The 17,579-nt window shown below is 39.8% G+C and overlaps 1 protein-coding gene across 6 annotated transcripts in view; it reads left to right on the top strand.

Annotated features, from left to right (window-relative positions):
- znf318 (zinc finger protein 318) overlaps positions 1-16,178 on the top strand; it is a 90,315-nt gene extending 74,137 nt beyond the window's left edge. For 5 of the 6 annotated variants that reach the window (XM_059645106.1, XM_059645104.1, XM_059645103.1 and 2 more), the window contains 6 exons: positions 3,762-3,861; positions 4,636-4,907; positions 5,371-5,562; positions 7,715-7,814; positions 8,588-8,706; positions 11,802-16,178. In XM_059645106.1, the coding sequence (XP_059501089.1) occupies positions 3,762-3,861; positions 4,636-4,907; positions 5,371-5,562; positions 7,715-7,814; positions 8,588-8,706; positions 11,802-15,086 (4,068 nt within the window). In that variant the 3' untranslated portion in view covers positions 15,087-16,178. The remainder of the gene's footprint in view (positions 1-3,761; positions 3,862-4,635; positions 4,908-5,370; positions 5,563-7,714; positions 7,815-8,587; positions 8,707-11,801) is intronic. The other variant, XR_009445650.1, reaches the window with a different exon arrangement.
- The last annotated feature ends 1,401 nt before the right edge of the window (positions 16,179-17,579 follow it).

The following is a 17,579-nucleotide window of genomic DNA, read 5'->3' as shown; positions in this document are numbered from 1 at the left end:
CCTCATCAACACCTCAGTCGCTTGCCCTGCCTTATTTCCCGAGAGGAGGTGGGGTTTTGCCCCTTCTCTAGTAGGGCCATCCAGATATGGATTGAAAGTGTGTTTGTGAACATGCTGAACAAATTCCTCTGCATCCAAGCCCTTAACTCTGTGGCAGTCTCAGTCTGAGTTTGTCAAGTTAAAATCCCCTACTATTTACTTCCCGATTATTCTTTGAGCAGCAGATAGCTCTTATCTCCTGCTGACCATTGGATGTACTGTATAATCCCATTGAAGTGAACCCTCTTTCCCCCATTCCTAAGTTTCACCATCATAGCTTCACTGGATGATACTTCAGGAATATCCTTTATAAGTACTGCTGTGATATTTTCTCTAATCAAAAATGTCACACCTTCTCGTCTCTTGGCTCCCCTTCTATTCTTACTATGACATCTGTACCCTGGAACACTGAGCTTGCTATAATATCCCAATTCCATGTTCCCATCTATGTCCCAAATTCATCTGCTTTACTTGTCAGGCCTCTTGCATTGAAATAAATGCAGTTTACTTCATCAGTCTTCCCTCATTCTCTGCCGTGGTCTTCAGTTTAATTTGCTGTCTTTAACTTGTGTACCAACCTCTTCTGTCTTGTCTCATTACTGCTTCTGGTCCCAAACCCCTGCTAGATAAGTTTAAACTCTTGAGTAGCTGTAGCAAATCTCTCCCCCAGGATATTGATCCCCTCCCAGTTCAGGTACAACCTGTACTTATGTTCCAGAAGAGATCCCAGAGATTCAGAATCTGAAACCCTGCCCCCTGCATCAGCTCCTCAACTGTGCATTCATCTGTCTTATCCTCTCATTCCTGCTGTCACTGGCATGTGGCACTTGGAGTAATTCAGAGATTTGTCATTGAACCTGACTGGCAAGAGAGTGCAAACACTGGGAATTGAGCTAAGCGTCGAAGTTGAGGCAAGACAGGGAAGGAGGAATTGCTTTGTCCTGTGGCAGTAATTGGGAAATGAGGGATGAGGGAAAAGTGATAGAAAAAGAAAAGATGTGCATTATAAAGTGCCTTCACCACACTGTGTGTCTTCATAGTGTGTGAAATGCCATGAGCAAAAATGTGATAATGATCAGAAATTGTGGCCAGGAAGGGACATTAAGTGATCAGCAGTTTGGTGAGAATAGGACCAAGAGAAACAGAAGCCAGAGAATCATTTGGGCATCAAGTCCATGTTGATTTCCTGTGTGATAATAACATCCTCTTGTTGGTCCCCGTGTCTTAAGTTCTGTTATTTTCTTGTTCTCCTACAGAGGATCAAGTTAGCCATTTGGTTATTACCTTAAGTGATTCAGAGCTAATCTAGTTCTAAGATTTAAAATAGCGCAGGAACTGTTGGAAGGGTTAAATAGAATGTGTAAAATTACTGAATAAATTGTTCAGAGTCCCAGAGTTGATATATCTAGTACTAGGGGGCATGCATTTAAGTTCAGAGGGAGAAAGTTCAGAGATGTGAGGGGCAAGGTTTTTACACAGACTGGCAGAAGTCTGGGACGCGCTGCTAGGGGTGTTGGCAGTGGCAGATATGGTAGGGGTGTTTTAGATAAGGGCGTGAACATGCAATGAGTGGAGGGATATGGACTAAGGGCAGACAAAAGAGATTATTTAAATTGGCGTCATGTTTGGCACAACATTGTGGCTCGAACGGCCTGTTCCTGTGCAGTAACTGTTCTATGTTTGGTAAGTAAGGAGTTAAATAAACACAAAAATTAAGGAAGGTAGGACAGATGAATATAACGGGTGTAGCATATGAATGCCGTTGTTCTAGGGCAATCCCATCTGTTTTAAATATGTACATCTCAAGCAGTGGAGACTTAATTGATGATCTGGAGGCCAAACTGTAGACACTGCAACACATCAAAGATGGAGAAAAATATCTGGATGTTTTGAATTTAGAGGTAGTCATGCTCCCTTAGGGTAGGGCCTTGTGGTTTGGTTAGTGGACGGGGAGAAGATGTGTTACTGCTTGCGAGGCAGAAATACAGTGGTCTCAGCATTTATGGTTGTCCAACAGATTTGAGATTCATTCTCCTTGTTTGCAAGTTTAGGATAGAAATAACTGATCATGGCACTGTGGTACATGCGTCATTAAGGTAGAGGAGAGCAACAACGCAGTTGTAGTAGTATCACTGACTAAATCCCAAAAGAAGAATGTTCTGGGGTTGTGGGTTCAAATCCCATTGTGGCAAATTGTGAAATTTAAATTCACTAAAATCTGGAATTGACAGCTAACCTAATGAGACCATGTAACCACTTTCTATTTAATGAAAAAACCATCTGGCTCAGTCATTTTTTTTTGGAAGAGAAATCTGCCTCCCTTGCCTGTTCTGGCTGATATGTGACTTAAGATGTTTTTGACTCTTACCTACCCTTGAAACACCCCAGTGAACCATTCACTTTTAGGGTCAGTAGAGGTGACCAATAACTAGTGAGGAATGCCCCATCCCAAATGTGATGAATGGTTATTACGGAAAAGTAGCTGCAAAATAACAAGCATTTTGTTCTGAATATCAAGGTGTATGTGACGCTAAACGGCGATTCTAGAACCGTTGAAACTGCAAGTTGACAGATTCGGTGTCCATGTACACAGATCCTTGAGTTGCCACCCAGGTTAACAGGGCTGTTAAGAAGGCATACAGTGTTTTAGCTTTTATTAATAGAGGGATTGAGTTCCGGAACCAAGAGGTTATGGTGAAGTTGTACGTGGTACGGCCGCACTTGGAGTATTGTGTACGGTTGTAGTCACCGTATTATAAGAAGGATTTGGAAGCTTTGGAAAGGGTGCAGAGGAGATTTACTAGCATGTTGCATGGTATGGAGGGAAGGTCTTAAGAGGAAAGGCTGAGGGACTTGAGGCTGTTTTTATTAGAAGAAGGTTGAGAGGTGACTTAATTGAAACATATAAAATAATCAGAGGGTTAGATAGGGTGGATAGGGAGAGAGCCTTTTTCCTAGGATGGTGACGGCGAGCAAGAGGGGTCTTAGCTTTAAATTGAGGGGTGAAAGATATAGGACCGATGTTGGAGGTAGTTTCTTTACTCAGAGAGTAGTAAGGGAATGGAACACTTTGCTTGCAACGGTAGTAGATTTGCCAACTTTAGGTACATTTAAGTCGTCATTGGATAAGCATATGGACATACATGGAATAGTGTAGCTTAGATGGGCTTGTGATTGGTATGATAGGTCGGCACAACATCGAGGGCCGAAAGGCCTGTACTGTGCTGTAATGTTCTATGTTCTATATTCCCAGGTCCTGATGGATTTTAGCCTCGGATATTTTAAGACCAAGGTGAGGATTTCACTGATGTTTTGAGTGTCTTTGGAAGTCCCATCCTCAAAAGGCAGTGGGCCTTTAAATATTTTTATGGGAGAGGTTGATATATCCTTGATGATCTGGGAAAGGCAGGAATATAGAGTTGAGGTTAAAGTCAGATCAACAGTGATCTTATTGAATCATGGAGCAAATTCAGAGCGCCAAGTGGAACAGCTGTTGTTCATGTGCTCCCTTAGGTTGGTTGAGGTTGTGTTACACAGCCTAGTCTTTCAATGCTTGATCCAAAAGTGGAAGATCTTGCCTGTCAGTTACTATTTTTCTCAGGTATCATTGTTTAGATTGGGATCTCGGGACCATGTGCTTGACAAATTTGTTAGCATGCTTTATATGCTTGTAACTTGCAATCTTTTCAATGTAAAGCAAGCCCCACATTGGTTTAACCCAGGTTCTGGAAGAGAAAGCCAAGCTCCTCAAGGAGAAAGAAGCTAGGGCGAAACGTCTGGATTATCTTGGAAATGAGCTGCAGAAACTTCGAAAACAGCAAGGTAGAAATTGCAGCAGGTTGTCACATGTTAACTTTTGACTATGTTCATGTGCTAAAGTGCACTGCTTGTTTGACAAAGAAGTGATTATCCATCTTTGTGTTTGTAATTGTCATTCTTTTAATGACCAGCTGCAGCAGTCTAACCTGTCTTTTAAAACCCCATTCCATAAAATAATTGTAGTTGACCACTATTCCATACTGCCTCTATACCAGACACCTTTTCTCTTTACAGTGGGAATTGTTTACTTCATTATATGTTTTAAAGAGAACTTTTGTTTTTGTGGACTGTGAAGTCCCAGTATGAACCACAGTGCAGTAGGAGTTAACTCTTGTTTCAACATATGTTCTAAGGTAAGAATCATGACAAATTTCAGTTTAGTTCTTAGAGTTTTACACTTGAGACATTGGGGAGAAAAATAACAGCCCACAGACACTTGGCTGGGATATTGACTCAGTACAGTCTTTCTTATCCACCAACAGGTGGATGATGGGCAAATGCTCAAGAAGCCTAATTTGTACTGTGGTGTCCGCAGGTGTTTCAGCACCTCCCTTCCAGGTGGCATGTAAACCCACAAAAATTAAGATCCACACAACACCAATAGTCTCTGACTCTATGCAGCAACTATGGTCTGCACTCCCCTTGGCCAAGAAGCTGAAAAATGTTGATGAATCCACTGATATAAACTCTGGGTGTGCTCAAGATTTACGCATTTATTGAGGTGATGAGTTTCAAAACTAAATTTTCACCTCTCCCTTCTGCCTTAAATGTGCAAAGGGGAATTGCTAAGAAAGAAACGTCGTGAAAAGGATGGACACAAGGACCCTCTTCTGGTTGAAAATGGCAAGCTACAGGAAGACATTGTTCGCCAGATGTCTTTAGTACGTCAGCAGGTTGAGGAGACTGTTAAAAAGCTATCGGAGCTGGAGAAAGTGGCTCAGATCTTGGGGGTGGTGATTCAAGATAAAAGTTCAAAATCATCTGACAAGCACAAAGGCGATGTCTTGGAAAAGGTGCTGCTGAAAGAAGAAAATTTGACATCGTCAAAGGTAGTGACTTTGAAATGTTTATTCAAACTACTCGTCAGACTGCCGTAAAAACGTTGGGCCCGTATAAAGGACGTCATAATATGATCTTGACCATATTTTAATTGAAAAGTTTCGTTTTGTAAAAGTCAGTCTTGTACTTGGCTTCATCTCTTCCAGCAGTTACTTCTCTTGATTCTTTGAATGGATCGATCACTGATTCTTAAAAACTCTTGACAAACGTGATTGACCCCCTCGATAAGACGCAATACCCTACCTCAACCAGCCAACTTGAAATTTTATATGCTGTACAGGCCTGCTCTTGTGTATATTAGTCAACTGTAATTCCAACAATTCTGACAGCAGGCACATAATGATCATTTCATATCATGACAACCTTTTTAGGGAGTTCACTTGTGAATTTGAACTTGTTTGAAACTTGGAATCATGCTGTTATATATGACCATCTCGATGGCTTTTAATACAGGAGATTTCAACAAGGAAAGGATCTTTGGAGGAGTTGGATGCTAAAACAAGGAAGCTACGTGAAAACCTCCCTGAATCTAGAGATGTGTATGAATACTATGATACAGGGAATCACTGGTGCAAAAATTGCAATACCATTTGTGGGACATTGTTCGACTTTTTCACTCACATGCATAATAAGCGACATAGGCAGGTGCGTATACTTACCATTGTTTTCTGATGTTTCAGCTTCACACAATTGATTTGAAAAGTCACACCGCGTGTTGCCAACTTTGTATCATGGACAGAGCTATCGTTTGTTTGGAAATTAAATTAAATTAAATAAAAGAAGTAAAGTAGTTTGAAATAGCAAGGTTTTGACTTTATTTGAATCAAACTGAAGAACCTGTCAAGTTAAAACAGTTGAGCCATTCAAATCCCATACTGTGTGCTAAAATTGAGAAGCCAACATAAGTAAAAATATAATACTAAAATAGTTTTCACCAAAGAAAGGTACATTATGAAGTTCAACGTATAAACTGAGAATTTCGATGTGATGGTGCCAAAAAGAAGGACTTGAATAATAAGTGTGTGTTGATATGGCACTATGATATATCTGGTGGAAAAGAAAAGCCAGATCAACTTGGTCACGACATTTGAAGTAATGAAGATGTTGAGGACCAAGGAAAGCCTTATGTTTTAAACACAAATGTTGCAGTTTGGTAATGAGAGAGAAGTGCAAAGTCAGGAACAAAAAAAAAATGCCAAGAAAGAAGTAGCAACAGAGGAAATATTTAGATTTTTTTTTAAAGAATGAAACTGCTCAAAGCTGAAGAATCAAATGGAAAACGTAATGAAAAATTGTGAACATCCTGGAAATTTGTTAAAACAAAATCAGGCTACATTTTCCCCAGATATGATGGACTTTTAACTTGAATTTTATCCAGTGTTTTGAAACTTAAATTCAGTTGTAGCTGCGAAGAGAGCTTGGTGTGCTTTCCTTCATCAGACGGGGTATTGAGTACAAGAGTTGGCAGGTCATGTTACAGTTATATAAGACTTTGGTTCGGCCACATTTGGAGTACTGTGTACAGCTCTGGTTGCCACATTACCAAAAGGATGTGGATGCTTTGGAGAGGGTGCAGAGGAGGTTCACCAGGATGTTGCCTGGTATGGAGGGTGCTAGCTATGAAGAAAGGTTGAGTAGATTAGGATTATTTATATTAGAAAGACCGAGATTGAGGGGGCACCTGATTGAGGTCTACAAAATCATGAGGGGTATAGACAAGGTGGATAGCAAGAAGCATTTTCCCTGAGTGGAGGACGCAATTACTGGGAGTCATGAGTTCAAAATGAGAGGAGGAAAGTTTCTGGGAGATGTGCGTGGAAAGCTCTTTACACAGAGGGTGGTGAGTGCCTGGAACGCATTGCCAGCGGAGGTGGTAGATGCAGACACGATAGTGTCTTTTAAGATGTATCTGGACAGGTACATGGATGGGCAGGGAGCAAAGGGATACAGACCCTTAGAAAATAGATGACAGGTTTAGACAGAGGGTATCGCTCGGCTCAGGCTTGGAGGGCCGAAGAGCCTGTTCCTGTGCTGTAATTTTCTTTACTCTTTGTTCTTTTGTTCAGCTTAATGAATTTTACATTTCATTTTGAGAAAAACGCATTGAAAGGGGGAACAAAAGAAAAGCACCTCATTTAATTTTAAGTTTTAAAGTTAAAAAAGAAAATTTAATTTGTTTCACTGAAGAAAATCTTAAACCTTGCATAATCTGTAGGGTGATTTTGAAGATTACTGTAGTATCCCTTTGTCACTCTTAGGCAATGTAATCTCACATTTTGCGTGTGCAAAGCTAGCTTGTGCCAAATTGCACACTTGATCCTCTTGCCCTATGTTTTGATACAGTGAACACTTCTCTTGGATTTTCAAAGGTTGCAATCCAGTATCAAGTTTATCTAGAACTCTAACTAAATAAGTTACCAGGTGAAAATCTTTTCATTGATTGCCTGTTGGGAGTTAAATAATGGAAAGTGATGTAACATCCAAAATGCTGTGTTTAGAATGCCTTTTCATGCTATAATACAGCTCTCTTCCATTTAAAGCAGTTCAAAAAAGCAATCAATAAATTACTTGTTTGATCTTTTCCATTCTAATCTTTCTGTTACATTTTCCACAGCAAGTTACATGCACTAATAAACTACAGTGTGAACAAATCGATTTAGTATATATCTATAATGTACTATTGTACTGTAACAACTAATTGTATTTCCTGGTATGTACCTGCTGCACGCTTATAAATCAATATACATATCAATTAAATGTACAAATCCACCATGTACCTCTGTCACTATGCAACTAGACATTGGATCCTTATGATAGACCGTGGTCTGCAAAGATGGCAAGTGAAGACAAAAATGACTCTCTCAAGCGAACTGATAAAATAACAATGCCAGCAAAAGGTGAGTTTGCATTTTATTTCATTTAGTCCTAAATATTTTGCTATAGGAACTGCTTTAAGGGAGTATAATTTAGAGAATTAAATTCAGTTTGCCTGTTTGTGCATTAACGTTCATGCCCTTCTTATACTCGTGTGATAGTTATTTATATTTGGCTAATGGGGGATGAGATTCCTGATACAACTCTGCAATATTGCCCTTTAATATCTTTCTGCTATTGCTCAAAATTCCTACTGTCATGAAGTTCTATGTAAGGGATTTATTGGTGAATGAGAGAACCTCATGTACCTGTTAAGGCAGGGTAGTTTGTATAATAGTGAGAATGTAGCTACCATCTATTTTAGATACATAGATGCAAAGTTTGCTGCAGTTGATTTCATCACTGTGTAGGCGAGGTGGGTGAAAATTGATCTCTGCGTAACCATTACTTAGAACTGCACGTCTCCAGATGGGGTTGAGGTTCAGAACCTCCATCTAAGTGATCCAGTAACCTATTCATCATTGAAGTTCCATTAAGTCATTATATCAGTAAACCGTTAATGCCCACAGAATATGGTCCAATAATGCGTTGCCTTTTGGTTTTAAAAAAAGGTCACTGAGAACCAACAGCAATGATTTAATTAGGGTGATGACTTTGTAGATAAGTCTAACTTAGAGTAAAGTCACACCGTAGCTTGATGTAATGAAATCTGGGCCTTGTGTTTTTGTTACATCATTATATGAATCTTCTGTATTTCATCTCCTCTTCTGACCTAATACCTTTCGCCTTGTCTCAGGTTCAGAATTTTTGATGCCAGTCACTGGATTTTACTGCCAGCTCTGTGAGGAGTTCTACGGGGATCAGATTTGTGCTGAAGATCATGTCAAATCACGTGCTCACAATGATAAATATAAGGTTAGGAAGAATGATTATAAAGCATTTCAAGAATGGAGATAACAGCCTGGAACATGATGCACTGGAATTACTGGTGCACTAATTGTGTCCCAACTCTGTTAAGCACACAGCTCATACTCAGTAGGATATATATGCACTGTCATCTTTTTTGCACAGAATTATGTCACTATAATTTCTATCTAATAATTTCTATATTACAACAGTGACTGCACTCTCAAATATTATATCAACTTAAAAGGTATTTGGGTTGTCCTGAGGTTGTGAAAGATTTTAGAATGTAAGTTTGTTTCTAATTGAGTGTTTCTTTCAAACCTTCTTGCAGTTGTTAAACAAGAAGGATAGGCACTTGCATTTTTTTAATCAGGCATCTCCTTGGTTTTTAATCAATGGAAATAATTTCTGAAGCATTACAGTAGATGTGAATAATTGTGTTCAAGATGTGCAATGATTGGACAACGCAGCTTTGATGTTGTTTCTGACCATTAGACCGTAACATTGATAGAAAATGACTTTAGTTTTGCAGAGTTTTCAATAATTGACTATATCCGGTGGAGCATTCTTAACTAATAAGATAGTGAGAAGCAAAAGTAGCTGCTTTTGACCAGTCTTGACCTTATGGACTAACTTGTGTACAAAAACAGCTTGATCAGCAGCCCAAGATGTCCAAATACCTTTCATCATTCACACTTAAATACAAGGCTTTTCCATATTCTCTATTGGCGCTACTGCGATAGGAATACAAATAACATTAGTACATTGGCAGTTGTCTCAGTAGGTTTCCAATGACCGTAAATGGATGATCTGTGGTAATTCTTTGTGAAATAAAATGATGCAGAGTAACTGTACTAATTAGCATTAGATGCTTTGCTACTCTCCCAGTTAAATACTAAATTCTGATAACTCTGGCAGTATAAGGGGGAATACAGTTTAGATGAGGTTTCTGGATATGCAAATATTTACCTCCAGAGGTTCAAGAATGCCTGTACCCATGTGTTACGTAAGATGTACTTTTTTGGTTAAATGTTTAATTTCAGTGTAGGTATTGGTGAGACTCAGTGTCTGATGTACTATGTGTTTGTGTTCTTGTGTGCAAAGAACGAGCAGTGTGTTGCCCAAAACTATCCATCATTTGTGTGTGTAAGTAAGTACACATGTTTGTGTGTGCACAGACATCGAAACCATGATGGTGGCTTCATGAAAACTTGCATATTAATGGTCAAATTGCATTTCTTCCACCCAATTCAGGATAGTTACCACTGCTGGGTCTCTAGAAAGATCAGGTTTGTATCGGTTTATTGAGAGCAGCTCAGTGATTTTAAAAAACACTTCATGGTGTCACACAACCCAAGAAGTTCTGTATTTAATCATTGGTGCTATATTTTTCATGTTTCAGATGTTGATTATTATGGACTGGATTTGTCTTAGGTGTGTTGTTTCTTTAGCACCTCATTATTCCTATTCATTCCCTTTACTGGTAAAAAGTCTGACTGACATTCATGTCTACATGCATGGCCTACTGCTGGAGGATTGCTGATTCCTTGGAACCCTCTCACAGTGCAGAATTTTCATCGAGGAATAAAGTTGGCATTGAATACCATGCCCAAGTTTTTGAAAGCTAGGGGGGGAGAAATGTGATTTAAGACCATAAGACATAGGAGTGGAAGTAAGGCCATTTGCCCCATCGAGTCCACTCCGCCATTTAATCATGGCTGATGGGCATTTCAACTCCACTTCCCTGCATTCTCCCCGTAGCCTGTTTAACCTGTCTTATCCAATACTGTCCTGTATCTTTCAACTATTCCCAGACCTTTCTGACATCCTTCCTCTTCATTGCTTAATGTATCCTCCCCCCACTTGCCCTGTTCTGTATGTTGAGCCTGTTAGCCTTCCTGCCAAGTTGTCCTCCTACTGTACATGCATCCTTAACAGACCTATGCTAAACCTATCCGTACAAACTGCTTTATGGCTTGCTAATTTTGTTTATTTTCCATGGTGAGCCTGTACCTCCCAAATCAGTGACTTCTGTAGTTTGGAAGGACAAGAAGAAAAAACCAGTGGCAAAGGGATCACTTCCAAGTCTCTCAGCATATTTGAGATTTGGGAAATGTACAGGAAAGATGTCAGAAAAGGTGCAGGGCAGATTTACCAGGATATTGCCTGGAATGGAGGGAAGGTCTTAGGAGGAAAGGTTGAGAGAGCTAGGGCTTTTCTCTTTAGAATGATGAAGCATGAGAGGTGACTTTATTGAGGTGTACAGAATGATCAGAGGTATAGATAGAGTGGATAGCCAGAGACTTTTTCCTGGGGTGGAGGTAGCTCTAAGGAGGGGCATAGTTTTAAAGTGAGTGGAGGTAGATACAGGGGAGACGTCAGAGGTAGGTTCTTTATTCAGAGAGTGGTCGGAGCGTGGAATGCATTGCTGGAGAGGGTAGTGGAGTTGGCCTCATTAAGGGCATTTAAGCGGCTATTAGATAGGCACATGTATGATAGTGTAAAGTAGGGGTGGAGGATAGAAAGACCTTAGGTTTCGGGTAAATGTTAGGCACAACATTGTAGGCCGAACGGTCTGTATTGTGCTGTACTTTTCTATGTTCTATCAGTTCCTTCATTGCGTTAAAATCCTGGAATTCCCTCCCTACCATTGTTCGATAGCATTAGTAATATCACTAAAGCCGTAGTACCAATGTCACTAGAACCATAGTGCTAAGCATTTGACTCTCTGTGCCTTCTCATGGGTTCCTCTCTTGGGTTAATTACTCAAATGCTGTTCCACTCTTGTCCTGTTGTATTATTGAGCTGTAATCATTTGCTCATGTATTTGTTTGTGCTTTGAAACAAGAAACGTTGTTCAAATGCTTTATAAACAAGGGACAATGAACAGGAAGATTATTTTGGGGTTTGAGTTGTTCAAGTTCCCAAAGGAATAAACTATTTTGTTTCCTTTAAGCTAGGAGAAGAATTGTACACAGAACAGCTGACGTTTTGTTGAGTTTTTGTGTGTTGGTTATTGAGAAGTAAGTAGCCTCTTCTTTGATTAAAACTGTAAATGGTGCATTTTTTCTTGGAGTAACTGCATTTCTTTCTATTTTTTACAGGCATACTTAAATGAGAATCCTGTGTATGAACAAAGGAGAAACCTAGATCGTCAGGCTGGCTTAGTTGTGATTACTGAGACAGAGCGCCGGCGTCAGGCAGGTCTGAAGAGGAAATTAGATGAAGAGAAAGAGATTCAGAAACAGAAGAGGCTGGAAGAGAGCGATGAGAGGAAGGCAAAACTAATCAGACTGGCTAAGGAGGAGGGTGCGAATGTTACTGAGCTAGAAGAAGAACGGAGTGACCGTTCGTCCTCCCACAAAATAGACCTCGGTAGTAAGCCAGGTATAAAACTGATGCTGAAAAAGGATGAGGTTGAAGACAAGAAAGATGAGGAACAAGGCTCACCCTTCGGAAAATTCAGTTGGAAGAAACCTGAGAAAGAAGAGGAAAAAATCAGCACACTAGGAGTAAAGGAGGAAAATATTGAAGGCAGCAAGGAGAAGGATGATTGTAAGGGGCAGACTGGAAAATCTGTGTCCAAGATGATTGAAATTAAACTCTCTGGAAAAACTCTTATTGCTCATACCAGCCCCTGGGTACCATTCACTTCAGTAAGTACAACGACACAGGCAAAAATCCGTCCCAATCTTCCTGTGGCTAATGTGCCGCTGAGGAAGGCTAGTGGGTCATCTGTCAATAAACCAGCGCCTTTGGATACATTCCTCTCCATTCGATCTTCAGGAACTTCTAACAAACCACTACCTGTGGTTAAGGCTGGAGCGTTGTTAGCTCCTGATGTGATCTCCAGGGCTTTTGGTGGCGAGGAAGTGACTTTGAAAGGAAGCATTCTGGATGTACATAAAGAACCTGATTGTTTGGCTGAAGAACCAGCTCCTGGAGTGTCTGAATGTGAGCAAACTATTTTGGCTGTTCCAGTCCGCCCACCACCACCACCGGCTATGTCTCTCACTGACTCCAGTAAGAAGTCGGAGAAACCCAAAACCTGTCTGGCTGCTGCTAATGCTAAAGATTTGTATGGTATTTATTACAGTAGCTCTGGGAAGACCCCAGTTGACAAACTTGGCAACAGTGCTCAAACTGCTAAATTAGTATCAGGTACTCTGAAGCCCACAGCAGGACAAGTCAAAAGTAGGGATGGAAGACTTGAGGAACTAATGTACCCAGTAAATACCACCACAGCTGTTCCCAAATTATCCACTGGGGGTAAGAGCAGTGACAAACAAGTTGAAAAGAGGGGTATGTCTGATCAACAAGGCACAGAGCCACGTGAAGATTATGATTGCAGTACATCTGCAACAGAATTAGAAAGTAAAGGTGACAAGGTTGCTCACCAAAAAAGCTCAGCTGGAAAATTAATGATTAACGCTGCAGAACAAACAGAAGAAGTTGCTAGATTAGAAATATCCAAGTTATCAGAAAAACTAGATGGTGCAAAACTGAACGCCTTGGTCCTACAGTGCACTGAAGAACACCCACAGCAGGATGATCATGCAGGCATCAATTCAGAAAAGGAAGCTCAGGATGTAGAATTGCAAACCTTCATATTAGATGGTGCTGAACAGTCTCAACGATCTGACCTCTCCAACACAGTTGAACAAGCTAAGGACATGGATATTGATGCTCTTGTGTCAAATATTTCAGAACAGCCTGAACAGTGTGACGATTTGATTAGCTCAAGCACACTTGAGGTTAAGGATGTAGCAGTTGTTACTTCTGTATTTACTGGTACAGAGAACAGGAGTGTATGCACTGCACTTACTGCAATAGAAGGAGGAGATGTTGATAATACTTGCAAACTAGATGTTGTTGTGAATGATGACCCAAACATTTCCAGTCTGACTGAACAGTTTCAAGAGGAAGCCCATGCCTTGGTTAGTACTGCAGAACATTGTCCGGAAGTGTGTAATGCTCTAAAATCGAATAGAGCTATGGAACTGGACAACCATGCCTTAAACAACACTGCAAATCAGCCAGCACAGTCCGATAGTGACCTGAATGTCTCTGAACCACTAGATGAAGTTAAAGATGTAGAAGTAGATATTCACCAATATGATATTGACTTAAACATCTCTGAACCAGGTGATGAGGTTAAAGATGTGCAAGTAGATGTTCACCAGTATGATACTGATGTAAATGTCTCTGAATTAGTAGATGAGGTTAAAGATGTGCAAGTAGATTTACACCAGTATGATGCTGATGTAAATATGCCTGAACCAGGTGATGAGGTTAAAGACGTGCAAGTAGATGTTCACCAGTATGATACTGACTTGAGGATCTCTGAAGAAATAGATGAGGTTAGGGATGTGCAAGTAGATGTTCACCAGTATGATACTGACTTAATCGTCTCTGAACCAGTTGATGAGGTTAAAGATATAAAAGTGGATGCTTTCATATCTGATGGCACCATAGAACAGTATGAAGTTGGTTTCAGCCTCATCAGTCCGGTGAATGAAGTTGGAGATGTAAAAATAAATACCTCAATATTAGATGGCATTGTGGAACAGCAGCAATTTAATGCAGTGGAGCCAGTGAGGGTTGAAGAAATAGGTGGCCATAAAATAGGTCAAATTGGAAATAGTGAAGTGAACAAATTGCTGCAGTCTGATCTTTGTGATGACCATGTAAACAGTGGTCCTATCCCAAATCAGCAAGAAATAGAGTTGACAGACACATTACAAATCAAACCTCGTGAGAGAGAAGGCATCAATTTTAAGGAGAAGCAGGATATAGATGCGAGCGCTTTACTACAGGCTGAGCGGTTTGGTACTCAGCAGAATATTCCTAAACCTGCAGAGCTATGTAAAGAAATGAGCAGCTCACAGCAGACTAAACAGCATGATAATAATAAGGTAAATGTTGCAGCTATACAGCCTCAAGGTCATGGTGGGAGCAACTTTCCTGAACCAGAAGATCTGTCTGAAAGTGAAAAAGTTTGTATTTCCGTTCAGTCCAGGCATAGTGACAGTCAAATTAGCAACTTAAATGTTGCGAGAGCAGACAGTGTAGCAGAAGCCCTAAAACTGTCCCCACAGCTCCAAAATGCTGATGACAGCTCTTCAGAAATGGCACCGAAGGAAAGTAAATCAAGTGTCTGTCAATTAACAGAAGCTGTTGGCAGTAGCAAAACAGACACTAGAGAGGACTGCAAAAGCAGTGGCAGTTCGCGTACATCCTCTAGACGAGCAGCACAAGCTGGCAAGGCTGCGTTGTCAACTCATACCTCTACTAAAGCAAACGAAAAGCATGAATTGGATGAGTCTGCAAACATTCAGGCCAAGCAGCCACGTCGCAGGAGTGCAAGGAATCTTCGGTCAGCAAAGTAAAATTGTAAAAGAGTTCTGACAGAAGAGCAAAACGTCTACACAGCAGGATGGAGATCGTATTCAGTAACAAATAGTGAAACGCACAAAACCTTGTTCATTTCTGATCTGCAGACTAAGTCCTGAGCTTTGTATCCTATTCCTGTCTGCCTCCCTGACTTTTTTGTAAAGAAATTGTGATTTTTTTTTGGTGGAGGTGGGAGTGGGGTCTTTTTTTAGGTATGCATGCTGTAAAATTCCAGCAAAGATTTCAATCACTTTATAAGTGCTGTGCAGGATTATACTTTTGTTTCTTTTTGCATGGCATTGCATTATGTTGTAACAGGCATCCAGGGCACAGGCATTCCACTTGACAACAAATTGATATTTAAATGAGTATGGGGATGTTCTAAACAACGACTTCGGCTGCTGGAGATGACAGAAGGCTTTGTGTTGCAACAGTTGTTAACTGGGTGAAGGAGTGTAGTTTCCTTTTTTCAGCATACTGCTCTTCTATAATTGTTTGTCACTATTACAGTGGCCTGAAGAAATCATCTCGTCACTTAACGGTAAACCAATGGAAGGTTTTTAAAATAGTTTATAGTTTCTTCTGTTTTATTCCTAATATTGTACATTAAACAGGTGTAGTCAAGTCTGTTGTGTCTGCCTTTTCTCTTGTTTCACTATTCTGCAGTGTTGTCTCCATTGAATAGATTCATCGGTCTATCTTTACCTCGGAGTGGGAAGTGAATTTGGTAAGACAGGTCAAGAGCATGGACCAAAATTGTGATTTTTCAATTTTTTTTGTAAATGCTATGCTTTGTAATTTTGCTGTGATGCAATAACTTTCCTCTATTGCAGCATTTAGAGCAATGCAGAATCGATGCAGCAGGATCGATGAAAGAAGGCACTGAACTCATTTCCCCTCTGCCCGAACGCAATATCACAGTATCATTGTATTGACAATTTCTGTACAATTCTGTTCTAAACAGTAATGTTTAAAAAAGAATCCTGTGAACTTGATGGATTGTAACTGCAAGTTGCTTGGATGACATTTATTTGCATAATTGCTATGTTGAAATGTTATAAATAAAACTACTCCATTCAACTGTCGAAGGATCTCTCTTGTCTTTTTGATTACTTTACAGCACCAGAATGTTCGGGGATGGACAAAAAAAAAATCAAACTTTGTGTAATTCAGGAAGTGGAACAGTGTTATTTTTAGAATATAATGTTCCCATTGATTTGAAATAACACAAGTCAAGTGAGAGTTTGATACAATATTTTCAAAAATTGGGATTAGGGCTCTTAAACTTGCTGCTTTTGTAGGAATATTATGAATATGGTTGCTGTGCAGTACTAGTTTAGAATACAGAACTTGTGATCTGTGCTGCAAGTTAAACTGGATTGGAAGATGCTAATATTGATGTCAGAGTTAACCGTTATTATTTTCAATATCTTTGAGCCCTCCGTTCTTATTTATCTTCGTTATTCAGCACTCTATTCACTAGACGGTGTTGTTAGGTTATGTGCTAGCAGGTTGTCTGAAAAGCTCAGTGTTTTACTATCTTTCTGTGCCTCCCCTCAACACTCAGCAGGGTCTAGGTGCTGTGTGGGGATTGCATACGTAAATCCTACATTTGTGATATAAGATTTCTTTTCATCACCACTCTGACCTGCAGTTGTGCTGTAAGGTAAAATGTTTGACTTTATTTGATTGAATGGTCTTGTGATTTTTGTTTTCAATGAAAAAAACCAATACTTCAGTTGTGAAAATGTAAGAAGATTTTGTGGTTCATTGAGGAGTGTTGATTTTAGAAACCAGTCCTAAAATTTTCTTAATTTTAAGTACATCTTTCTTTGGGAACTAGCATTTGTCGGTGTTCTTTTAATCTATCTTTCAGTTCTGCTCTACAGTGTACTTTAAGTCCTTTTGCTTAGCATATTGATATTTAATAAGATCAAAATACTGGAATAAGATAACAATATACCAATAAGATCAAGAATCTAATGATACTTTAAAGCCAATTATATATTGTCATTGGAAGTAGAAAATAAATCACAAAATCTTCAGGATAAATGATGAATAAATGATTCCAAGGCTGGATGGTAACAGATCATATTGGAGTGATAGTCCTGTGCGTTCCTAAGAATTGTCAATGCCAGTTGAATAAGCTTCCTTTTACTGATATGTCCATAGTTTTGATGAATCAGGGCAAGTCCTATAGTGTAAGAACCTGGGGCTACAATTCCCTCAATACCTTTGGAAACAGTAACCCACTGATGGTTTCACACTTGGAATATTGCTTACTGCTTAAAGGTTCCTGTTTTGTGTTGTCCGGTCTTGGATCTTGAGAATCCAAGCCAATTATAAGTAAATTCATGCAGTAGGGCAGTTATTTGGAATCATCCCTGGAATGACCACTCAGTATGTATACTACTAAGCCTTTAAAATTTAAATTTCTTTCATACCTGTTGGGCACCTGAACTCTGGTGTCATGTGGCGCAACATCTGAT

The sequence above is a fragment of the Stegostoma tigrinum genome, chromosome 4, assembly GCF_030684315.1.
Source record: "Stegostoma tigrinum isolate sSteTig4 chromosome 4, sSteTig4.hap1, whole genome shotgun sequence".
NCBI lineage: Eukaryota > Metazoa > Chordata > Chondrichthyes > Orectolobiformes > Stegostomatidae > Stegostoma > Stegostoma tigrinum.
This window is presented reverse-complemented; position numbering and strand designations above follow the sequence as displayed.